The 25,795-nt window shown below is 41.8% G+C and overlaps 2 protein-coding genes across 2 annotated transcripts; both read right to left on the reverse strand.

The window, feature by feature from the left end:
* Positions 1-147: 147 nt before the first annotated feature.
* zc3h10 (zinc finger CCCH-type containing 10) lies at positions 148-3,517 on the reverse strand. The gene is made up of 3 exons (XM_012838638.3): positions 3,259-3,517; positions 1,366-2,644; positions 148-1,199 (listed from the first exon to the last, which is right to left on the reverse strand). The coding sequence occupies exons 2-3, from the start codon at positions 2,509-2,511 to the stop codon at positions 687-689; spliced, it is 1,659 nt and encodes a 552-aa protein (XP_012694092.1). The 5' UTR covers positions 2,512-2,644; positions 3,259-3,517; the 3' UTR covers positions 148-686.
* Positions 3,518-9,530: 6,013 nt separating this feature from the next.
* On the reverse strand, positions 9,531-25,500 carry pa2g4a (proliferation-associated 2G4, a). Its single transcript, XM_012838640.3, has 13 exons — positions 25,288-25,500; positions 23,825-23,953; positions 23,122-23,227; positions 22,056-22,125; positions 21,862-21,954; positions 20,494-20,557; positions 20,240-20,318; positions 16,741-16,819; positions 16,418-16,551; positions 15,737-15,831; positions 15,504-15,631; positions 11,818-11,871; positions 9,531-10,941 (listed from the first exon to the last, which is right to left on the reverse strand). Exons 1-13 carry the CDS (start codon positions 25,370-25,372, stop codon positions 10,882-10,884), a joined length of 1,176 nt encoding a protein of 391 aa, XP_012694094.1. The 5' UTR covers positions 25,373-25,500; the 3' UTR covers positions 9,531-10,881.
* Positions 25,501-25,795: the final 295 nt, after the last annotated feature.

Here is a 25,795-nt window from a genome sequence, read left to right on the forward strand (position 1 = left end):
GTTCTTTTTGTCTTTTTTCTTCTGAAAGGTCCTAAAGCTGTTAAAATAGATTTACAATTGGAAGACTTTGTACAAAGTCACGTTGTTAGGAGCTTTCTGAAGGCATACACATCTAGAATTGTTGTACTGCAAGAGGAGAGGGCTTAATACAGGTAAAGAATTCGGTTTTAATACTTCCTGGCACAGCCAAATCAATATAATAGAAAGAGTGAGACCTTATGTCTGTGACGGTTCAGTTTAAGGAAAATACCAAACAAACTCAGAAACAGCCACCTGCCAGAAAAGAGTCCATAACAAATGCAAAACTCAGTGTCTTCTAGAAATAGCATAATGTCTGTTTGTTTAGTACTCATCTGTTCCAGGGCAATGTGTTCATATCAACAAAGACCCATGTCAAATACTTGACATTTACCAAAGTGTACTTTGATGCCAACATTTCAGAAGTCCCTTTGGCACACACATGTTCACAAGTCAAGACATGAAAGGTGTTCACACCACTTGAAAAACCACTGTCCATGACAGCAGAAGATCAGGATGAAGCCTTTGATTTGCCATATCAGAAATACAGCCACTGAATACACAAGTTTTCCAAATGACTAGCATGATATGCGGGTGTGTTAATATATATGGTGACAGGAAAGATCTAGGGCACCCAGCCATTGTCACAGGGCACTGAGTCACATGGCTCAGTGTGGAAGAGTGGTGATTCTCATACTCTGGCTGGCAATAGGATACGACACCATTGGAGTGGTAGCATGACTCATAGTGATGCCTGGCATCGCCTGAGCCAATGTCACGGCGACCGGTGCCACAGACACGGCAACTTGCGCCATGGAAACAGCTGGCGCCATTCCCTGAGCAATAGTCTGTGCCAGGGCTGCTGACAGAGGGGTAATCTCAGGGTTGAGGTGGGGAGGGGGTGCAGTGGGCTGGGAAGCGTTGGATGGAGGGGCCGTCTGAGCTCCTGTCGAAGCCACCAGGTCCTGCTGGATGAGGGCTCTGGGTTGCAGGCAGGCGCTGCTCAGGGTGGTGTGCGTCTGAGCGATGCCGTGGTTGTAGGAGCTCACTGAGCCCACAGGGGGCGCCATGATCTGCTCTGAGGGCGCCGGGGTTGATACAAGAGTCATGACCTTGGTCTGGCTCCGAAACTGAGCATTCTGGTCCAGAAGTACCTCATTGGTGGCGAGAAGATTTGATACCTGTGGAAAACAAACGAAAATAATTTCAATACGTGTCAGTTTAACTGCTTCACATTCTTGCGGTGCAACCATTCTTTAAATTCCTTACTTGAAAGATAAAAAATGATGTCAAGAGTTTGCACTACAAATTCTATCTCCCCTGGTATATTTTACTCTTTGTACCGACCTGTTTCTTTAGCTCCTCAACTCTTCTCCGCAAGAGAGTGTTCTCTTCTTCTAGAATCCTGTACTCAAAAGGGCGGACTGGGAGGGTGGCCTGCACCCCCAACTCATAGTGTCCCACTCCGGCCCCATCTGCCAGTCGGAGGCCCTCTAGCCTTCGTCTCTTCAGCTGAAGCGTGGCATGATCCATAGGGGTCTCCATAGGCCCTGCCTCAAACAGGCCATTTTCAAACAAGGGGTCATACAAAGAAGTTCGATCGAAGCGTCTCTGACCAGATGCCCCCGTCGAAAGAAAGCCTCCTATGCCAACTCCTCCCCCACCAACCCCTCCACCTGCCATGCCCTGATCCCTGTAGCCTACAAGGTTAGAACACCCCATTCCCATCATGTTGCTGCCACTTCCGCTGACCAGCCCTGACATTCCTCCACATGCAACGCCTGTGCCCCCTACTCCTACCCCACCTGCATTTACCATTCCACTAACTCCGCCTGGACCCATGACCCCTCCAACCCCAACACGTGGTGGTTCGTAGTCGTAGTCCTTCCTCACATGGCGAAACTTGCATTTGTTGCCCCGTTGGCATTCACCCTTCAGGTAGTCCCTGCAGATGGGCACTTCTCCACGACTCAAAGGGAGGTCAGTAGGAGACAAGCCTAGCCCCGCAGCAACCTTGCCCCTGAGCCTGAGTGGAAGTTCCCCAGTCTTTTTATAGTAGTCCTCGTCCTCCTTAGAACCATGGACGAACCTGCAATTTGAACGCACACATTCCTTGTTTTGGTGGTCATGGCAGAAGACAAACTCATTTTTTTGGACCCCCAAGTCAGGCACCTCGTTAAAGTCCAGGTGTCTGAAGCGGCAGCGTTTTCCTCTCTTGCAAACATTCCGCAGGAAATCTCTGCATACACCATCAATGCTGGCACCAGAGCCAAACCCCCCAGCACCATTTCCATTCCCTAGAGCCCCTCCTCCACCCATGACGGAAGACCCAGAATGACCTCCTATGCAGCCCCCACCTCCTCCAATGCTCCCCCAGCCTTCTCCTACCCCTCCCAAGCCTGCACCTGCCTCTTCACCTATACTTGAGCCCACCCCTGTGCCACTGCCCCCTCCGCCACCACCTGCCAGGTAGGCGCTATCCCGGTCAGGCATGGCGCTTGGCCCAGCATGAGAGGAATGCCGTGTTCATGTGTGTGGGTGGGAGGTTCAAGTTTGTTTCAGGAGTCTAGAAGATACAGTCTGCACAGGCTGAAGAGTAGCACAACGTTATCTTCCCTCCAGGTATCTGAGAAACAACCACATTAGGCAATTAAAAATTCACATTAGGTACAATGAGTGGCAAGAGTAAACGCCTATTAGCCAACATCTGGCAAACTTAGAAAAGCAGCTTGCAGTCTTATTCTAACCAATTTAATGCAGTATATTTGCATCCGAACCCACATTTCCCAAAGAAATATGAGATGTGAAAGCTTACGGCAGAACAGCATAATATTAGACAAGTACAAGAAGGCAGGTTCTTCAGCTATCTGGCTAAATTCGCTTAGCCTTTGGTAAACTAGCAAGCTAACGTTAGCAAGTTTACTTGTCTGACATTTGCCAGTTTATTTACAGAAGCTCCCAATAGATTTAAAACCAGGAGTGGTTTGATAGATACACAAAAGTATTAAAAATAAGATGGTTAAGGATATACAGTGTTGTTATGGCCTTAGCGCTAAAAGTAAATATAGCAGTGATCTAGCTACTTGCCTTCTTGAAATGTAGATTAGCAACTAGCTAGCTATCGAGTTCCACGACCGTACGGATATTGGCCTAAACCTGCTACCTTAAAAACTAGCTGTGCCATGACAGATAGCTAGAAAAGAGAAGGCGTACCTTATCAGACAATAAGAAACGACTTACCAAAACCACCCGCACAGTTGTGTTGATCCGGTCATCTGCATTGCAAGCAGTTTCTAGTAAACATCTGTAAATTACTTCTACGTACAAGTTACCTAGCTAGCCATCTACATGTCGAGAACACTCTGGTAGTAAGCTGTTGACCACGCACTGTTACGCGCTTCCGGACTACAAAAACATCAAAATAAAGGTCTTCCAGGAATTCCAGAAGATGTATATGAAGCAATCACCCCACGTGCATGGATATGTAATGGACAACACTGTTTAACAAATTCGGCTTTTTACCGTTAAGGTACTTGCCCATGTGTGGCTTTAGGACTAATAATAAATGTGCACTTGACACTTCATGATGACCATATATATGTATAGGACATGTAAGCAGTCCCACATGACGTGCCACAACGAAATTTGCAAACAACTTCAAGCCATATTGTAGGCAAACGCAATTCAAACACTTTAAACAGAACACACGTAAGCTTCAAACTTGGGCACAATTTAATGGGCCTTCAACCACCCCGACCCAATATGCCCTTTTCCCAAACGCCCTCCTTCAGCCAGGTCCATTTTAGGAATGTTAGCAGGTATCTACCAAAGCACCGGACACACCCATATCATTGAACCTTGGATCCAGGCCAGGTTTCATGAGACCAGCTTGGTCCAATATAATGTCAATTGAAATGCACAAGATGCAAGTCTTACTACCCAAGACACTCCATAATAGAAAGCTGATGCATGCATCAATTCAGTAAACGAGGCAAGAGAATAGTTAAGTGTATAAACCAGAGCTTTATTATGGTCTTTACATGAGCACGTCAGCTGTGCTGGATAGATGGTGACAAGTCCAGAGTGAACCCCAAAACATAAGAAATGTCCTTAATTCCCCACAATCTTCCAGCTCCAAGCCCCGAAACGAAACTCTTGATGCAAACTGTAGAATGTCAGGCAGTTCTGTTGAAGACATTGGTGTTGTTGCCCTTCCTCCTCCAAGGCACCCTTTCAGAGAACGTGGAGAATGTTTGCAGAAACTTGACTGGTGCAGTGGGGACGGGACTCACAGCTGCAGGAGAGGGGTCAGTCTACTTGGACCTCTGCCTCATCTTTCGCCTTTTACGCTTCAGTCTGACGATAAAAACAGCACAGAAAGCATTTAAGAAAATGACAGTAAAACACAGGCCACAATCACCCCGATTGGAAATGTGTCTGCAAAATACAGGAAAAACAAGTTAAACTTGGACATTTTACCTGCGCATACGCTTCTTCCTCCACTGTGAAAACAAAGACAACCATTAGAAGCCGCACGTGATTTTAACAGTCAAGCAGGACTAAATTCAGCATATTGCCTGTAATGAGGCAGGCAACTGATGACTACATTGGTCAAATTATCACTAATAGATAACTGTCCATGTATATTCCAACATACCCACGTGTGTTTGTAAATATGTTTAGCTAGCAAACCGACTACACCATGCTAGTTTGGTGCATAATGGCTAACAACGTCTGCCTACACTGCCACTATGCAGCTCTTATTTCACAAGCCAGTTTTTACAAGAAAAGGCTACCTGGAACAAATCACCTGGTGTTGTATGAAACTAAGGCAACAAGATATCGAAACTTTTCGTAGGCTACGGTTGCATTAGCTGGTGACGCACGTAACGTTAGCTATGCAACGTTAGCTTCCTATGTAAATCCTGAAAAATAAATAATGCGACATTCCTTACCTTTGCTCTCATGTTGTGGAGATGTGTCTGAAATGAAACAAAATGTTAAAACATATGATGGATGCTTTTCAAGCGATTAAGATTGAAACGGATTCATTTTTACATGTCGGAGAACCGTGACTTCCTACCTCGACGAGAAGACACCAACGGCAAGAGGACGTGACGAAGGAAAAGGCGGGGTTTTATGTAGAATATTACGTCACACTCAGGCCTGGCAAACACTGGAGTCATCATTTATCGGTAAATCCTTGTAATGTTTGTTTGTTATAACTCAGAAAACGAGGAAATTTGAAATTACGAATATTTATTTCCCTCAACACATCAGTCCAAAGCCCAAATCTAAATAGGCAGTTAGGTAATGCTCAAATTTTCACCAATTCTTCCCAGGATAATAACATAGGGCCAACCCAAAAATAAAAATATGATGCTTGACACCACGTGCACCACTGGTGCCATAGCAGCGTTTCTTACATTGCATTGAAACATGCTTGCACTTTCACCTTGGCCTTGGTACTGCAGTGGGCTGTAGAGGGCTGCAGACAGGAAACAGGCTTAAGTGTTGTTTGTTTGCACGTTTCAGTTCCGTGGTGGTTTAGGTTTCCATCACACCTTGAGTGACATTATTCTAGAAACATCTTTTACATCTTCACATGAAAGATAATAAAAATGTGGCATGCTCCACATGCTGTATGTCTTATTCATGCATTGATGGTTGTCTGCCAACTACCCTTACCTTTGCAGGCTACAGGTAAGAAATGAATGCTCCTTTGTCCAAATTTAGTTTTTTAGGTAGAAATTGAAATGAGGAGTTTAAAAAATTGTGTTTGCCTGTCTTGAGAAAGCTATTCACTGTTGTGAATCTGTCTGTCCATCAAATTCATGTTTCATATTAGGTTACCTTTTGTTTGAAGTGTTTATTTCAAGTCTAAGGAAATGAATATGCTAAATGGGTCATGAACATATTCAAAGCATATACATATGTCTCTGGTATCTACCTATGACGTTACTGTAATTTTTATGGCTGTGTAGGCTTAGTCCATTACTATAGAGTTCTTAGAGTATGCTCCTACCCAAACATTACCGTCTATAAAGACATTCACACCTACGTAGGAAAGTTTAAAGTTACCATGTCCGACAAGTATTTACCGTTAACAAACTCCCCCTAAACAGTTTTACTCTTACTCTTAAACCTTTTAAGGTTGTAAACCATATCTTCACAGTATGAACACCAATACGGTGTATAGCGTATGATATACATAACATTAAGATTAAGTGCATTCAATTGTAAAAAGACAAAAATGGAAAAGTAACTTAGATTTAAGTAGCAGTACCAAGTGTGGAGCTTAGGGCGTGTCAGAAATGAATTTTTAATCATGGGCACACATTTCTGATAATCCTATGTGAAAGCTGTGCAAAATAACACAGATCTCATGTAAACTCTTCTAAATTGCTTTCACAAATACTGACGCAACTCTACGCAGAAACGTACTACTTAGGGGTATGTTTTTATGGCAATTAGTTTGGATACCATCTTCAAATTCACACTTTATAAACTCAAAGGTGATGTCTACCTTTGTACCTTTTTGACCCTAGCCTCTCTTAACTTCCCTGATCCTTTTTGAAGCTATTTGTAAGAAGGATCAATGTGTTTGTGCCCATTGTGAAAAAAGAGCTGGCTTTATGTGCTTTGACAGAAATCTTGGCTTAGTATTGTTAGTATGTACGTGTTATTTCTGAGTGTGATTTCTGTGTTCCCTTATTCATCTACAGTTAAGGTTATCTACCCTAAGCAAGAACTAAACATGACTGAGGGAGACTCCATGAAACTCAAATGTGTGACTGTGTATCAGCCGGAGATGTGCAAGGAACTGTCAGTCTACTGGTGCAAAGAGAACAACATGAGTGAGTGTGAGGCTGTGTCTGACCCGGACAGACAACTCATCACCATGAATGAGACGGATGACTCAGAACTCAGCACCCAACGATGCAGAGATGTGATATTTCAGTTGAGGAATATCACTGCCAAAGATGCTGGGTCTTTCCAGTGCGTGGCCACCTGTTCGGCGAGTGGTGCTACCGCTGCTATCGGCCATATTATTACGCTCACAACACATGGTACAAGTGAAAAGCACTAATGTACAGTCCAGTTCTACTTGTTCAGTATAAGTGCATGTTATTTATGTCATTTCCCAATGTAATTAAGCTGTAACGGCTATGCACACTCCATCATTTTTCTGATTGTTTTTTTACAGCTCGGACTTCAGCAGGTCAAAAAACTGTGCAGAGCAGTGGTGGGTCAAATCAGCCTGACCTAATAGTCCTAGTAGGGGTTGTTGTGCAGATGCTCTGTCTATGGTTGGAGTTTCAGGTAACACACTTGTTAATCACTCTTCCTCGACTACTCAAACATGCTTTTTTAAACAGCCACTAAAATTAACTTTATATATATATATGTACATACATAGTCAAGCCGGAAAGTCTGCACACCCCTTTCACCTTCTCCACGTTTTATTGCTTTAGACTTATACTACAATAGATTTAGGTTCATTTTTTGCTCAAACATCTACACACAATAGCCAATAATGACAAAGTGAAAACAGGTTAAGAAAATATGCAATTATATTTTACTGACAAAAATAGGTTATTTAGGGGTTATATATCTGTACACACCCTTAGCCTAATACTTGGTTGCTGCTCCTTTGGCAGTGATTACAGCTTTAAGGTGTCTTGGGAAAGAAGCTACAAGCTTGGCACACTTGTTTCTGGACATTTTTGCCCATTCCTCTTGGCATATCCTTGCAAGCTCCACGTTGGATGGGGAGCGTTGGTAGGCAGCCATTTTCAGATCTTAGATGTCCGTTTTGATTGGCTCTGGCAGGGTCACTCAAGGACATGTCCAGACTTTGTCCGAAGCCACTCCTTTGCTCTCTTGGCTGTGTGCTTCGGGTAAACCTTTGCAGTCTGAGGTCCAGAGCGCTCTGGAGCAGGTTTTCTTCAAGGATCTCGGTGTACTTAGCTGCATTCATCTTTATCATGACTAGTCGCCCCGTTCCAACTGCTGAAAAACATCCCCACATCATGATGCTGCCACTGCCATGCTTCACTGTAGGGATGGTATTAGCCAGGTGATGAGCGGTACCTGGTTTCCTCCAGAAGTTACGCTTGGTATTCAGGCCAAAAAGTTAAAAACATTTTTCATCAGACCAGAGAATCTCTTCCATTTTCGATTGATGGTGGCCGCTGTGCTCTTTTGGACCTGTAAAGCTGCAGATTTTTCAGAACCCTTCTCCAGATCTATGCCTTGATACAATCCTGTTTCTGAGGTCTGCAGATAATTCGTTTAACCCCATGGTTGGCAATCCCCAATCATGTCCAATCAATTGAATTTATCACAGGTGGACTCCAATTAAGTTGTAGAAACATCTCAAGCAGTATCAGTGGAAACAAAATGCACCTCAGCTCACTTTTGGGTGTCATATCAAAGGGTGTGCACACTTGTGTACATATGATATTTTACATTTTGATTTTTAATAAATTAGCACAAATGTCTAAACCTGTTTTCACTTTGTCATTATGGGCTATTTTGTGTAGAATTTGGAGTCAAAAGAGACGAAGAACTCAATCAATTGTAGAATATGTCTGTGACGTAATAAAATGCGGAGAAGGTGAAAGGGGTGTGCAGACTTTCCGGCTTGACTGTATATGGTGTGGATTACTGTTAGAACTATTTGTGGGTAGCTGCTTCACTTTAGGGATGGTATTAGCCAGGTGGTAAGCGGGGGCCTGGATTCCTCCAGACGTGACGCTTGTTATTCAGGCTAAAACATTCAATTTGGGTTTCATCAGTCCAGAGATTCTTGTTTCTCAGGGTTTGAGTCCTCTAGGTGTTTTCACTTTGTCATTGTGTCATTCGGGTAAACCTTTGCAGTCTGAGGTCCAGAGCGCTCTGGAGCAGGTTTTCTTCAAGGATCTCGGTGTACTTAGCTGCATTCATCTTTATCATGACTAGTCGCCCCGTTCCAACTGCTGAAAAACATCCCCACATCATGATGCTGCCACTGCCATGCTTCACTGTAGGGATGTAGCATTTTTAGATAAAAACTCAATCTATTGTAGAATGTGTCTAACGTAATCAAACGTGGAGAAGGTGAAAAGGGTGTGCAGACTTTCCGGCTTGACTGTATATATATTTAACGTTAATGGTTTGAATATGCTATGATAAGACTTTGTGTGACTGGAACTGTTTGTTTTACATGTTTAATTGACAAGGCTTTAAGGAAAGATGTCATCCTTCTGTATTAATAGAGTGTCCCCTGAAGCTGACTGACAGTGGAACTGAACAGGAGACACCAAAGAAACCAAATCAAACCGCACCGCCAGCTGGTTCAGACCCATTCATTCATAGCATCAATTCATGTACATGTGGTCTGGCATAACTTTAATTTATTCTGCTTTTCATAGAACGACTGCCGACACTTTAATCGTAAACATATGTGTCTGATTATTGCAATTGTATTTTCATATGAGAATTAATAACTGCACAACCATTAATAAAAACATAATCAAAGGTTACTTTATTTCATTAGTTGTAAAACAGTCCCAAGATGTCATCGCTCTTTTATCACACCTTGTACTCAAGCCTCCTGTATATCAAAAGCTCTGGACACCATTTGACCAGAAATGAAACAAATGAAAAACACAAAACCGTGAAATTCATTGCCCTCCCATGACCAGGTTGACTTATGCTTCAAAGGTTCAGATTCTACAACACCAATGCTGTGTATGTAAAGTATAACGTGTAAGGAAATGCCACTTGGTTATATAGAAAACATTTCTGGTGGGGTGAAAACATTGTAGACATCCCGCGTGGGGTATTTCACATGAAATGAAAGAAATCAGAATAAAACGTTAAAGTCATAAACCAAAATAATAAGAATAGCAATTTTACATCTTTAAAATTCTGGAGTGCCATAATTGCTATGCTTTCATCAAAATCATGTTGTGACGACGAAATGACGACAAAATGCGGTTAACAAGCTCCTGGAGGAAAAAGGGAAAGGGATGGCAGTAACGGGATAACAACCCCCAAAAATTCCCAACTTACAAGTCCTCCAATCTACCCAACAAGACAAGTGTGCAGGAATTCAGAGTTCTGTTTCAAGAATTCCTATTCTAATGCCCCAACAGAAAGGTGTACCTTCCAAAGAAGTATTCTAGAGAGGGGGGGGGGGGTTCCCATAATGTCCTTTCTATTCAAAGAAATACCAAGGATGGTTTTACAAACACCTTATTTAGTCTCTTAATGTTAGACTTGCAGAACATGTAACACGTTAATTATTGCAACACGATAAAACCCAAAGTCATACAGATACAACTTTAGATCACACTTGGTGTTTATGGGGGACTGAAACTTTTACGTAAAACCTTTTTAGACACAAAACCATGATATTCAGGTTCAATTTAGTGTGCTGGAAAGCGCAACTCAGAGAAAGAACTGCGCATGGACACCTTATTTTGATATTTCTCTCATTTTTTTAATTAATTGCATGTGAAAAAGGCATAGTTCCAGTTTTCATTCAAATTGGGTTTTTGCAAAGAATGTACCAAACAGGGTATGAAATTCTTGAATAGAAACCTAAGGGGGTGCCTTGTAAGTCTTACGTGTTTGGAGTTGTAAAAATGACAGGTTGACATTTCAAGGCATTTCTGGGGCACCACAATAGACCAACTGTCAATCTCACACACATATTTTGTGAGGGCTAGTAACTAGAAAGGTAAACTAGCTCCTAATAATCTAAGCAATCAGGTTGGGGGGGGGGGGGGGGGGGGGGGCCTTCTGTACTTCTGTACTAGGGGTGTTATTATGTCTGAAACTGTGCGTGTGCATGGGTGTTTGTGTTCGTTTAATCTATTCTGCAACCTCGTTCTCAGCTGGCTGCCCGGTGGCATTCTCTGCTGTCTTGGAAGCCTGTAAACCCAAGAAATGAGAAAACGAGAGAAAAAAAAAGGTTAGAATACGTGATATTATAGACCCATGTAAACAGCCTAATGCAAAGGGATTCCCCCTAATGGTGACCCAAACTCAATGTGGGGTCAGAAAATGAATAATAAATCAGATGTATACTCGCACACACATGTAAACTTAATTGAAAAATAAAGACGACAGAATGATATGTAGGACATTAATCACAAGCGCTATAAGGCTTTCCCCTTACTTTTGGCTGTCGTCCTTCACCTTGTACAAAGCTTAAGGGCTCTTATGTCCCTTTTTTCTTTTACAGTCCAAATTTAACATATACAACATCCAGTTTTAGTAAAAGTTAAAATACAGAATGTTAAGAAGTTGTATATCTACATGAATACAATTCATTGTAGAATTTGTGTTTACCTTTATCGTATGTCCACAGTTCAGTTACTATTTGCACTTGGCATATGATGATTATGGCTATGGCCTGCGTGTGCGGTTTCATATAATTCACTGACTGAATTAGTTGATCATTCATTTCATATCAAATAGTCTAACCTAAACTACGACTTAATTAGGAGAGCTGCGGTCTAGGAATATCCTCAGGTCAGGGTGCAAACACCTTTTCCTTGAAAGCCTATAGACTATCAGGGGGCAGAATGTTGTGTGCATAAAAAGAACACCCATCGTTCTACTGATTCTTGCCATTGCTCGGCCCCTGGATATGCAAATAAGTGCAATAAGAAATACTTTGTTCAAAATGATCAGATACCCTCACTTGGGGTGATTTCCAGCACTTTGGGAAGTCTTGGTTTAAAAGATGTGTTATTCATGTTATTGTTAGTATGTGTTAGTATGTTTGTTTGTTTGGACACCCACCTTCTTCTTCTTCTTCTTTTGTGCTTTACGACTGGCCGAACTCTGTATCAGAGACTGTTGAGAAAAAAAAAAAAAGTGTTATTATACAGCTCCTCAGAATGTTCCAAAAAGTTCTGTTAATTTGAATGGGCCACCCCAACGTTCGGAGGTGTGATATTTCTTTACATTGACCGACGCGAAAAATGAATGACCGCTTTCATTGGCAACTGGTGCTTCTAATTCACATCTTTCATATCATTCCGAAAGTAGTCATATAACGTAACGGAAAGTCATTGTAACTTGAAGTCAGCAAGTAAGGGGTTGCTACGCAACACCTGAAACTTTGAAGTTCTATTTGCGTGAAGAACTATTTATTCTTAGCGGAAACCAAAAGCGGTATTTTGGAGGAATGTCTATCGTTATGGCAAGTAACCGTATAATAAGCAGGATACTGTACAGACCTGCCAACATTGGAAAATGTGTTTGAGTACCACCCCTGGGGGGGGGGGGGGGGGGGGGGGGGGGCGGCGGCAGGGCCGGCCCTAGCACATTTGGCACTCTAGGCGAGCTGCAATCCTGGCGAAATTGAACTGATGTTTCGACTGAATAGCAATAACAAGGAACGTCACAAGTCACTGATTACCAGGGTTGGGAGGATTACTTTAAAAATGTATTCCGAAACAATTACTGATTACCTGTTAAAAATTGTATTCAGTAACCTAATCCAAGTATCACAATATTAAAGTAATGTAACTTGATTACTTTGCGTTCTTTTTGGATTACCTCAATGCCAAATGTGCAAATGAAGACAACAGAAAAGAGACATCAATATAGCCTTGTCCACTGTATATTGGAGGTTATTTTGATGTCTGTGACGGATATAAATGCTGAAAAACATTTGTCCAACTTTGAAAACACAGACATGTACTGCTAGTCAGAAACTGTGCAACTCAATGGTCACATGCATTTCATGAAGTGGTTGTGCAATCCACAAACACTTCCTAAAAGGGCACACACCTGCTTTTTCAGATGACATACTTTCTGCATTTGTGCAGTAGTAGTGCTATATAAATAACATCTGGTGTGGGCGTCCTACTTATTACTGAGGAAATGAACTTAGAATGCTAGAAGTACTATATTGTCATAGCTATGTGTTAGACAACAAAATTAACTCAATACTAAATATGTAAACTCTTTTGATGTGCCACTGATTGGAATGTAAGGATATCCTTTTTGGGCCCAAATGCAGCATTTCACTGAGATATTTTACAAGTGAACACAGAAGAAAGTATGAGCCATTGAAAATAAAAATAAACCAGTCAGCCCCCACTTTTCTTACCCTTAGTTGAACACTCTCTCACTGTCAAAAGTTTTTACACACACCTTGCATAATTTTACAATTTTTGCCCAATCCCCTTCGCAATATAGCGTGGGCCTGCTTGGCGGAAATGTGAACTAGTTCAGTTTGTTGCCCTGAAGGAAAATGGGCATGAGGGCCGTGTGGTTGTGGTTTGATGTGTGCATATATGTCACGCCAGCGCTCAAATCCATAGACATATATAGATAGACGCCTCCTCGGCTGTTGCCTCGCGAGAAACGTGGCCGCCATATTGTGTCGGGACTACCTGGCCTGTAAACTAACGCAAGAACGGTGGAGCTGCGGTTTTTCTGGATAAAAAGCACTATAGCGTTTACATTTCTCAACCGATTTCTTTTCATTTTTTATTTTAGGGTTTATGATCGACGTGAAGTTCTCCCAAAAAGTTTTGTCTCCATGTTACTTTGAATATCGGTAGCAAGGCTATAATGGCCATAGACATGTATACATGTGCATATGTCTATGGTAATCGCTGCTAGACGCTACCTTTTCTTGTGCTCCCACAGCTTGTGCACTTTGAAAATACTAAGAAGAAATCTAAACTATCGAAATAGTGCTTCTTTAACTAATTATTGACCATTATTGAGAGAAATGGAACAAAATCTGCAAATAGCCTATATATGTCTATGGAGAGAACTGTTCATAGATACCCCCCTGATTTTTCTATTGTCCTGTCCAAGATTTTGTGGCCTTCATTTCATTAGTTATAATGCTGTTGCATGTTTGAACCAATAGACGGCATTCTGAGCTAATAAATAATACAGTTCTGAACCACTTTAGTAGGCCTAATGAAAAAAAAAAAAAAAGACTGTGATAACATGTGATGACTGTGACAACAAACAAACAATGGTCATGCTATATTTTTTCCCCATTTTAATTAACATATTTAACACGACCTCATACCTGTCAAGTGTCCCCATGTCTGACGTTTGAATGCAAGCCCAATGACACGATGTGATATCAGGACTAGGCAACTGCTAAGACCAAATGATGGCGCTGTCTTCGCTTCTTTATCATTTAATTAAATTCTAGTCAGTGGAAGAGTTTTATTAGGCTATTATCATTAGCGTATTATTAGTAGAAACATATAGCCTATTACACTGTGACATGACAATAGCTGTGCGTAGGCCTATGTGTGGACAAGGTAGAAAGCTGTCGCGGTCTTCGAGCATGAACTTGAGAACATCGGACAGGCCTATGATTCTCTGATAATATGCATCATACTGTGTTCGTTACCCGTTGCTCCTTGGTGACTGATGTCAATATTGACATTGCACACTGTGCAGAAAGCATGCTAGGGAAGTCTGAAAAGAACGGAGGCATGGCCATCTCTCCCGGTAACTATCAATGATTTTTTGAGGTGCATGCGATCTTTTTCTTTTATCCGGTGGTTCTACCATGGTAGCATACTACAAGAGTTTGTCTGAAATTAGTAATATCAAAACACCAAGAAAGCGTAATGTCAAACCATTTGTAACACAGCCAAGACACTTAGATCTATTTACCATTTTAAATCGATGGCGAACATGATATGAAGACCGCATGGTTAACATCGTTGGGCTAAAATAAATTAATTTAACGTCTTATCTCTGCATTACTCATTAGTTTACCTTTCAGTCATTTTTAACTGTGTTTAATGTCCTCACTTGAAGAATTGGCCAGATGTGGGCGAGAAGGGAGAGTTAGGTAAGTATGAATGAAAAATCGCTAACTGAGACCTAAACAGCGGTTGATTCTACTGACTGCAGTGTAACCTAGTACTCTCTGATTTCAAGGGTCAAACAGAGGATAGTAACGATAGTCTGTGGGTCTGTGATTGGTCAAACTCCTCTACTGCTTCTTGCTCTGCTGCAGCTGCCCATGTACGCCTTGGCGACTCGACACAGACAGACTTTGAAGGTTGAACCTGTTGAAAACCGGCAATGCAATATTGAACGTTATGCGTACTTTTAGAGCATCAACTCGTACCAGCGTACTTTGATGTCAAAATGCGTGCCAGGTACGCAAAATGCGTACATGTTGGCAGGTCTGTACTGTATAGTCTGGCAGTCATTATCGGAAAATAAATCCCTTCATGCTGCACTTCAGGGTCAGGTTTGTCCAGTCGGGATTTATTTTTCGATAATGACCGCCGCACTATACATTATCCCTTACTTAAGCCATGACATAAGGACTTGCTTTTAGTGCTATAAATATACATATATGGCTACAGCTTTCACCATCATCCATTCTGTTACAACATAACACAGCAGCATTTCTCCAAGAGACAATGTTTTACAACATGCTTCCTAATTTAACAACACCACACTAAGAGATGGTAGGAACGTACCTTGAGCTCAGGATCCTGGACCTCATGTTCGGATTTGTAGAGTTCTGGCTCAAGGGGTCCACTGGTGATTCTCAACGGCCCATTGGCCATGAGTAGCACTGTGAACTTGAACTGTGCCACAAACTCACCTAGGAGGGAAGGACCACTGAAAGTCATTTAAATGCTTTTACTTTTGCGTCAGAGGAAGTGCATGCAGGTGATGTAGTCACAAACAATAGACAGGAGACTCTCACCCTCCTTCTCATTGAGTACGTTGAAAGGCTGCAGAAGCTCATGTTTGGCACACTCCACCACACCCAAGCGGGCTTTCCCCTCATCCTCAAGCGCCCTGCAAGAGAAAGGCACACACAAACGGTAAGACTAGAGGTGAGGACATCCGCCAGTCACAGACTTTACCAAATATCTAAAACACCACAATACACATCAAATAGGGCTCACTCATATTTTGGCTTCTTTCCCATCAAGCAAAGGGAAAAAAGTAAAATGACCAGCCAGATTTGAGTTTATAGAGACTTGCATCTAAGGTGTTGCAATGAAACAGCCTTGCGACCTTTACAAACAGTTCAGGATCGTGCAATGTAGTGTGATTCACAAGCCGGGGAAGGAAAAAAATAAATACAAAATCAGAGCCTAGGGGTTGAGAGCCTAGCTGCCATGTTAGGTTAGCAACCGCACTATGGCACATCTTTTTTTTAAATCAGCAGTAACTGGAAAGTCACGTACTGACCGAAGTAACTTTGCAATGCATCTAGTACATTGTCAATCAGAAGGTTATTGTTATATTTCATGAAATGTATTTATAATTATACATATGGTAAGGATAAGTCACAATATATGTCTCAAATGACTCATTGCATGGGGATAGACAGATGGATTGACTGATTCCTAGAAGTTAAGACTAGCCAAAAGGCTACCTAAGGGTGAAGGGCATTGCGTCAAAGCGCCGCTCGACTTCGCTGAAAAACATTCTGGAGGTCTTCATCTTCAGGCCGTACTGCTTGCTAGGGTCCCTCTTATAGATGGTGGTCCTTTGCCCACCATCCCGTGCCTAAAAGATGGATGTACAAGATAGTGAAACGGTGAGGATGCGGTGATCACCTGTTCAACAGTGTTGATAGAACCTGTCCACTGCTACACTGTAAATTTATATTGAACAAATTCATAATTCTGTGTAAAATGACTTAATGATAGTTTATGTAAAAGGTGCCCAATCAGCTGACAAATAATGCTCACTTACCTTTCCTTCTCCAGAGCTGATCAACACATCCACGGCATAAACCTCATGCACCTCAAACTCTGCCTTCTCATGGTCCTTCCTGTGGACACACACAAATCATTAACAAAACTTCTTCTACTTCTTCCACAGTGACACATAAATCTCTATATTAGGGGTGGGCGATATGGCCAAAATCTTCTATCTATTTGTAATTTTATATCACAGTTTATTATACGTAGGGTGACCAGATTTGAGTTTGTGAAAAAGAGTACGCATGTAAAAGCAATAATGATGAGAAACATTTTCTTTATATGGCCACATATTAAAATAAGAAAATTAAGAAGTTGGCAGACATATATACATAGACGCCCCGTTGACTGCTTCAGCCCGTTGCTGCAACGCGCCAACGCCATATTGGTGAGGTGAAGACTGGCCTTTAAACAAACGCTAGTAAACGGTGGAGCTGCGTTTTTTCTGGATAAAAAGCACTATAGCGTTTACATTTCTCAACCGATTTCACTGAGTCGTTTTTATATTCTAGGGTTTATAATCTACGTGGAGTACCAAAAAAAGTTGTCTATGTTACTTAGCTAGAATCTCAATAGTTAGGCTATAATCGCCATAGACACATACATGAATATGTCTATGATCATCGCTGCTAGACGCTCACCGTTCTTGTGCTCCCACAGCTCATTCACTTTGAAATACTGAAAATAAATCTTAACTATCAAAATAGTGCATCTTTAACTACTAATATTTGACCATCATTGAGAAAAAAGGTCTCAAAAAGAGGACATGTCCTTGAGCCTCTGGTACGATACCCAGTCAGGGTATGTACAGCAATCCTTACGTAAAATTTAATACCTTTTTTACTACCTTCTGAATTTTTTTTTAAACCATCACGACACTGAGTTGCAAGTGTTAATCGGCGACCTTTCTAACGTTTACAGAGATTTTGACATGTATAACACTATACACAACATAATAGATTTAGAGACTCACTGATGTTGACCACATATTGCACACATTTATTTCATTTTGTGAATAAAAATAAAACAAACTACATTAAATGTGCAATGGAGAGATCGTTCCAGCACACTGGCTGGCATTCACTACATGAACTGTTGATGCATTATAAACTGGCATCTGCTATATGAATTGTTGCTGATATCACTTCACAAACTGGCATCCACTACGTGAACTGGTGTGCTATAGGCCTAATATGAACTCATGAGCAAACATCAACACGAACGGCCCAGCCTTGTTGATGCCATCAACAAGCTGTTTTTTGAAGAACGATGCTAATCCAAATCTGATGATGTAGCCGGTTTTGTCTTTACCACACGTGAATGACTTTGCAATGTCAGAGTCGGGAAACATTTCTTTAAACAGCTCCGAAATTCCTTCGTTGGAGTTCAATGAGTGGTGTTTAACTGCAGTATTTAAACACCAGAGCCTCCGCACGCAGCTGTCAGAAAACTTGCATTTGCCCATGACGACGACGATGGTTGTCTGGACGTTGAAGATATGCCTAAGCAAGTCAAAAGCGTAAGCCAGCCAGTTGGCTACCCAGTTGAAGCGCGCAGTGTTTGAGATGTCGAACGACCACTGAATATGACGTCAGCATAAAACATACCAAGTTGAGACTTCAGGATTGATACGGAAGATCTTTGATTATGTGCCCAGCTTTGCTAAAGCCCGCATTTAAACAAACTTTAGAAGATAGAATTTCAATCAGAATAGGACACTTGAAAAAATAATACCTATTAAAAAAAAATAAAATACCTCTAAAACTACATTTAACACTTTTAATGGCCTTAAATTTGGCCATTTTGATTTATCACCTTTTAATTAGGGCTGTGAAATGATTCAAATTTTTAATCAGATTAATCACAGGTTTATGTGGATTAATCATGATTAATCACATATCAATTTTCTCGGTATATTTTTGTGAGAACAAAAAGATATGACAAAGGACGGATGTATACATTTAACACGTTTTCTTTTTTTATTCATAAAAAAAAAACAATGGTGCTGCAACTCAGCAGTTCTTTTTGCTATTCCATATGGAACATTAATATTATCTTCAATCTTCACTTAATGAGGGGCCTACGTTGTTCAGTGAGGGTGGTTTGGCGCATTCCACTTTAACTCCCCTCACCGACCAACGCATGCATCGCGTTGAGGTGGTACTTAAGGCTGGTATTGCTACGGTGAAACGATAACGTCTTCCCGCAGAGTGTGCATATCACTTTGGTTTCATTGAATGTTCCATCTTTATTTTTTTTAAACACGAACCTCCCATTACAGCGGCGAGCCGGCGACTAATGCATATTGGGCGGAATTGTGGGTATATTGGATGCGTTTAATGCGTTAAAATAATTAACTAATTAATCCTGTAATTTAATCATAACGCGTTAACGCGTTATTTTTCACAGCTCTACTTTTAATACTTTTTAAAACCCAGCGGACACCCTGCCAGTACAATTTTTAAGCACATGACCCGCAAGGATTTTCATGCCTACTTGTTGAGTAATCCTCGACTCTCGGGAAAGATTAAAAAGAGGACGTCTGGTCACCCTATTACACCGCTCTTCAGAATGTTCAAAAAAGTTCAGTTGATTTGAATGGGCCACCCCAACGTTCGCAGGTCTGTAATTTCTTTATATTCACCGGTGCAAAAAGTAATGACCGCTGTCATTGGCAATGGGTTTTGTGCTTCTAATTCAAATCTTTCAAATCATTCCGCAAGTAGTCCGGTCATTTAACGCAGGGGTTTTCAACTGGTTGTCCCAGGGACCACCATTCTGACCAGAAAGTAATCCACGGCCCACTGATGTGCCAGTGATTCATAAAAAAACATTTTACAGTCCCCTACCCTTCTTTTTCATGTTTGTAACCGCCGCCGCTGCCGCCACACCCCTCCCCCCGCACACATATTCTGCCTATAATACTTGTCAGTGTAATTTCTTTGCTGAATATGGGTCTACATCAGTATTTTGGGCAATGCGTCTTGGCTATTCAGACATAAATATGTCGACGGGCCCAGGTATATTTATAAAAATAAAAAAAGTCAATGGTGAACTGATCAACATAGGCTCATGTTGCGGACCCCCTGCAATGTCGTCGCGGACCACCAGGGGGCCACGGACACCTGGTTGAAAACCCCTGATGAAAGTCACTCTAACTTGAAGTCAGCAAGTAATGGGTTGCTACGCAACACCCGAAACTTTAAAGTTCTATTTGCCTGAAGAACTAATTTTTTCTAAGCGGAATTCACAAAGCGGCAACAAAATCGTTAAAGAGGTATTTTGGAGGAATGTCTACCGTTTTGGCAAGTAACCGTATAATAAGCGGGATGATGTATAGCTCGGCGGTCATTATCTAAAAATAATTCGATTGCATTTCAAAATAAGAGTATACCGCGGTTGAAACGGTATTGCCAAAATCTAGACACATTTCTAACGGTGCACGGTATATACCGTCATATCGCCCAACCCTACTCTATATGAATTAATACCTTTGTTGGTCTGTTGGGTTCTGAATAATGGTCTTTTCTCCATCAATGACATGCTGCTTCAGCTGATGAGACAGCATGCCTGAAAAAAATAAATAAATGAAAGAGCAATGACAGAAAATGAAAACAGAGAACTGGTCCAATGTACTCTGCCTTAAACTTCACTATACATAACTGATTCCACAGGGCCCTGACAACATTAAAAGGTATAGTTTATTAATGTGTGATGGTACTGAACTGCCTGGTTTAACACTCACCCTCAATAGGAGTGCATTTGAATGACTGAGCGATCTTGTTCCAGGCCTCGGTCACCTGAGAATTCTGGTGGAGAAAAGCACAAGCAGACCAAATGATTGAAACGTCTAACGCAAAAAGCATTATCAGTAGGGATGCACCGATACCGATACCAGTATCGGTATCGGTGCCGATACTTCGTTAAAATACTCGTACTCGTAGTTGAATTGCCGATACCAAGCACCGATACCACTCATCAGTATTTCACTGCATCAAACTGGCCGGGCTATGCTGACACAAAATGTGATTTATTGTCCTACCTGTCCTACCATTCTCTGCCAGACTAGTAAGTAGCTTATTTGCCGTCTTGTGTTGCATTTGCTTGATGTTTGACTGTGTTAGGAAAGTTTGTCATAGTATTTCAGTATACAGGTTTCGCTAAATTTAGCTGCTAGCATCTCGTTAGCGATTAGCAATTCCGTTGTGCTGCCTTAACGGCGATTTGGGCTCATTTTAAGATAAATGACGACGACAGGAGTAAGGCACAGTGTAAGATCTGCACTGCTACGGTGTCGAGGGGCGGACAGTAAAGTACTCTGTTTAACACAAGCAATTTGATTAAACATCTGAAGACGCACCATAGTGCTAAGTACACAGAGTTCACTGATGCTAGTGGCGCAAGACCGAAGCAACCAATCTTAACTGACGTCTTGCAAAAGAAAAAAACGCGCACGCACACACAGAAAGAGAGAGGTAGAGAGAAAGACTGTGCCACATAGGTTAAGTGATTGTTTGTGTACTTGAGCAGGAGATTCTTCTGATCCTTTTGTAACTGAAATGTGCTCTTGTGCTAATCCAGTAATAGTTCTGTTCACTTTTTGTTAAGCAGACTGTGTTGTTAACTATGCAGCAAATTGAATTGCCTTTATCTGGTTATATTTGCATTTTGTCTAATGTGATGATATTGTCTGTTTGAAGGCTTTTTTTGTGTGTTAAAACCAGAAAGCTCTGTTTATTTTTGGCTTGGGATAGCCTTCTGTTAATTTTGTACTATAGGCTTGACATAATCTGCAGAGGATAAAATAAAATCTGCCTCCAAATTAATTGCACTTTCATGGAGACCAAATCTAAGAAGTATCGGTATCGGTACTCGGTATCGGCAAGTACACAAATAAAAATACTCGTACTCGTATCGGTTTGTAAAAAAGTGGTATCGTGCATCCCTAATTATCAGGTTCACCACATCTCATCTTGAGGGCATGCTTTCTGCCACATTACTGTCCCTCTAGAAACACAAGGACAGGCTTCAGATCCATTGTATTTTGTATCCAAGTATGTATGGTGCAAGTATGTTACCACCCATCATTCTGTCTCTTGTTGCAGTAGCTTACCTGGTTGCCAGGTTTGACGAGCCGCAGGGCAGCCTCCGCACACAGGTGGGCAGCTTTGATCACATCGGCTTTCCTCCCAGTAACAGGGGCATCCTGTTGCCAGAGATCAAGAAGTTATAACCAAATATGGCAATTATATATCTGCAGGCAAACAGTGATGAATGGGAAGCTACCGAGTTGTGCAGCAGACTTACCTGACTGGCTCCAATGACAAAGCTGTGAGCCACATTGGAGATGAATCCATCGACGTGAACTCCTAGGTCACTGTAGCAGACATGATGGAACAGACAGAGAGCGACAGAAGCCATATGTGAAAAGGAAGAATGAGGAGAGAAGATATGGACAGTGATGTGGTAGTGGGATAAAGGGTGGAGAATAATGAAAAGATGTTTAGAACAGGTCCTGAGCCAAGATTAGAGTGGGACAATGAATGACAGTGACTACATTTATATGCACACCAATATTCTGAAATGTATCCGATGAAGACCACTATACTAAATTAAAACATAATGTGAACCGCTTCTAACCTCCATCTGAAGCAAGCCCCAGTAAACACAAGATGTTTATCCTAATTTCTTAGTTTGGAAAAATTTAACCAAAACTCATTACAATCATGTGAAAACACCTGTGAAAAAACAGGGAATGGAGGTTTTGGAACAACATTAAGCCTGGCTGTGGGCTTCAGAGTAGAAAAATAAGTTTCCAGTGTCAGAATGGCTTTTTTTTTACTATCCTAGAGGTTATGTTAATGGGAATATTTTTGGAAGAGTTTTCTCTACATAATGCATAATCAAATAAAAGCCTTCAACAGACTAGGTCCCGGGACTTTACTCATGTTATTGTGTGCATGTAAACATAGACACTTCCAGTGCAAAAGTAACCAAATCCATTAAAAAAAACAATCAGATGTAAGAAATACTAGCCAATTGAATTACACAGATGACATAACCTTTAACTGCAGAAGAATCCAAATGACAGCAGAGCTACTAGTTCGTAACTTGAATAACAAGTCTACATGGGCACCACAGAGGACAACGGACAAGACAAAGAGGGATTAAGAGGGGAGATGAGACAGCAGCACACAGGACAGCAGGCTGACAACACGGGGACATCACTGGGACAAACGCTTGAGCAGCACAGCACACACACAGGACGATAGAGGCAAAGACAAAGGACGAAAAGTAGGAAGCAGAGGGGAGAATATAGGGAGGAGAGGAGACCGGAGACACGCAGGAGGGGTACTAGAGATGAGGTTCCTACATTTTGACCAGGTCTCCGTCTTTTAGCGTGTAGTCGGGGTCACTCTTCAGGGGAGAGAAGTGGCATACACAGTTATTGACTGACACGCAGGTGGGGAACGCAACGCCTGAAAGAGGGAAGGGCGAGAGACACAAGCACCAGAATGCATGTCAAACTCAGAGACTCAAGAGTCTATATGCACCTGTGCTTCAGGTGGTGATGGTGTGGCTTGATACGCAAGGGAGCACTCTGAAGAGCCTTTTAAGATCTTTCAATGGCATGGAAAACAGAGCTACAGCTGCAATACAATGTGGGATTCTCCAAATATATCAACTCAGTTAATATATTTATGGGGGGAAGGGGAAGTCAAATGCACATATTCTTTGTCCTTACATGCGCTGAATAGCTGGCAGTATTCTGCCAATATAGGCCATAATACTGAGCAAACCCGTTTAAGAGCATTTAAAAGCATTGAATTGCATCATAGGTTAACAATAAGGCCAAAGGCAAGTCTCATCATGGAATCCTGCAAAGTTCTATGTGGATGAGCTTTGAAGCAGTTAAGCTTTAAAAAGGTCATCTTTCAGTTGAACTTTACCTGAAGGCTTACAGAGTACATTTGCATTTTCTTACCCAGTGTACATTTCAAAAACTGGATACAATTATTTCAATAGAACCACTTGTTTTTTTCCCCCATTTAATGTTTTCCATCTACTGCTCTAACCTTTCTTCATGTCCTTCTCCCTCTTGAAAATCTTGCCAGTCTCTGCCATGATGTGAGCATCACCCTTCTGACACAAACTGAGCACCGACACACCGGGTTTGGCTGCCTCGATCACAACCTTCAGGGCCTCTGGAAGAGAGGAACACAAGGGGAACAAGGTCACAACAAGCCGAGAGATGGAGGCAGGATACAATGGAGAGAGAGAAATTCTGGTGACAACACTGAACGCTATTATTTCAGTTGTGACCTACCTTAATTGAATATATGTCTTGGAAAAAACTCAGGGACAGAGTTGACAGATTGATTTTTCTTTTTTTTAAACAAGTGCACAAAAGAAAGTACCTGTGCAAACCTTCTCATTCGTGCGTTCTCTTTGAGGAAGCCTTGAGAAACTACTTTTGTGATGCATTAACAGTTCTGTGTGCCATCAGGCCTTGTGCTCCCACCATGCACCTGTTGCATTTACAGCCACTGCCAATGTCACGGAACTAGTATCTGCCTATTAACTGTGCAAGGTCAACGCTCGGAGGACCAGGACCTAACATTACCCATAAGGATGACTGGTTGAGCCAAAAATACAATGCCAGTGAATGACTCCTAGCTGGGCACCCACAGATAAAGCCAGCAACCAACTTAGGCTACTGCGCTATCTTACTTGTTCAAAACCTGAAAAGGAAACAGCCGTTACAAACCCCAAGCTTCACTGCCTACAGAGGAACATGTTACTTAGCATAAGTACGTTTGGCTCAGTCGTTTGTCAAAAAATATTTTAGTAACGTTACTGGTTCTTTAACAAGATAATTAACGTTGATTTGCAGGACAAATTCAGGAGCAAACGTGGCTGACATTCGGCAACTAATGATACACGATAACCTCGTCATTTCGCCCATTCCAACTTCCATTTCATGTGCGGGGTTCTCTTCAAACTAAATGTCATAATAACACGTTTGCTACAATAAATATCACTACATTTCAGAAACTCTTGAATGGCATGGAAATTCATGAGCTCGCTTCTCCTGCTACAGTTTGACAACTGTGTGTGAGCGGGGTGTTTGACGAGGTTTGAAGCAGGACGCTAGCTAGCAAGCTAGCTATATTAGCTTGCATCGCTGGACATATGGACTCGTCACAAAACATTGCACTCGAAGCACATGGGTGGGCGTTAATTCCTGTCTGGAAGCAAATACTAGCAAGATGCACAAAGGCAAGTCTTTGACTTTACATGCCAGCTCGTAAATACGACGGCTTGAGATGAAGATGTGCTAACCTAGGCCTATTAATCTCCCCCTTTCCCCACGTTCCTAAGCCGCGAAGCCTGTCACAGCACATGGTTGTTACATGTAGCTACTGGCTAACTAGCTAGCGAGCTCAATTTTTAACGTTACAAGACAGGCCAGGGGCTGGTGGCAAGTCACCTCACTAAAACATCACACTAAGTTCCCTTCCTATATAACATTACTTACGGTTGGCAATGTCACCTCCCATTTTATACTTGGTAACAACCAAGTCGTCGGCGATGGTCTGTTCTTGCTGTTCGTCGTCAGACATCTTTACGGCGGCTTTACAGGCAACCTACTATCCAATCTTAGAAGCGGCAATACCAGCCACGCTTGAAGCTCTACACCGCCGCTGTTCTAGGACCGGCCTCCACAACCACATGGCCCCTCCCATATGGTGATTGCGTACCCGTAGACGTCACGATGTACTATACCGCCAAATATACCCGAGTGCATTATGGTTTGTTTTGTAGTTCTTTAATTGCACTGTACAACGTGGAACTACATGTCACTACCAACAGCGACATTCGGTCACAATGTTAAACACAGTCGCTATGATTATTTATCAGCGAACAATGTAATGTGAAATATTTTAGAATACGAACTGCTCCGCCTCAATCCTCTCTGGTAATCATGGGCGGAACTCTCAATTCATTTGTTTTGGGAGGGGTGTGTGTGTAGCACAAGTATTTTT

This window comes from Clupea harengus, chromosome 5 (assembly GCF_900700415.2).
Source record: "Clupea harengus chromosome 5, Ch_v2.0.2, whole genome shotgun sequence".
Classification (NCBI taxonomy): Eukaryota; Metazoa; Chordata; class Actinopteri; order Clupeiformes; family Clupeidae; genus Clupea; species Clupea harengus.

Bases quoted from the DNA above. Each gene is read 5' to 3' on its own strand.
- pa2g4a (XM_012838640.3), bottom strand. From the start codon at position 25,372: ATGTCTGACGACGAACAGCAAGAACAGACCATCGCCGACGACTTGGTT. The intron at 23,954-25,287 runs GTAAGTAATGTT...CCTCTCTTCCAG, and splicing joins GGGAGGTGACATTGCCAACC to AGGCCCTGAAGGTTGTGATC. The intron at 23,228-23,824 runs GTTAGAGCAGTA...TCCCTCTTTCAG, and splicing joins GGAGAAGGACATGAAGAAAG to GCGTTGCGTTCCCCACCTGC.
- zc3h10 (XM_012838638.3), bottom strand. From the start codon at position 2,511: ATGCCTGACCGGGATAGCGCCTACCTGGCAGGTGGTGGCGGAGGGGGC. The intron at 1,200-1,365 runs GTCGGTACAAAG...TGTTTTCCACAG, and splicing joins TTGAGGAGCTAAAGAAACAG to GTATCAAATCTTCTCGCCAC.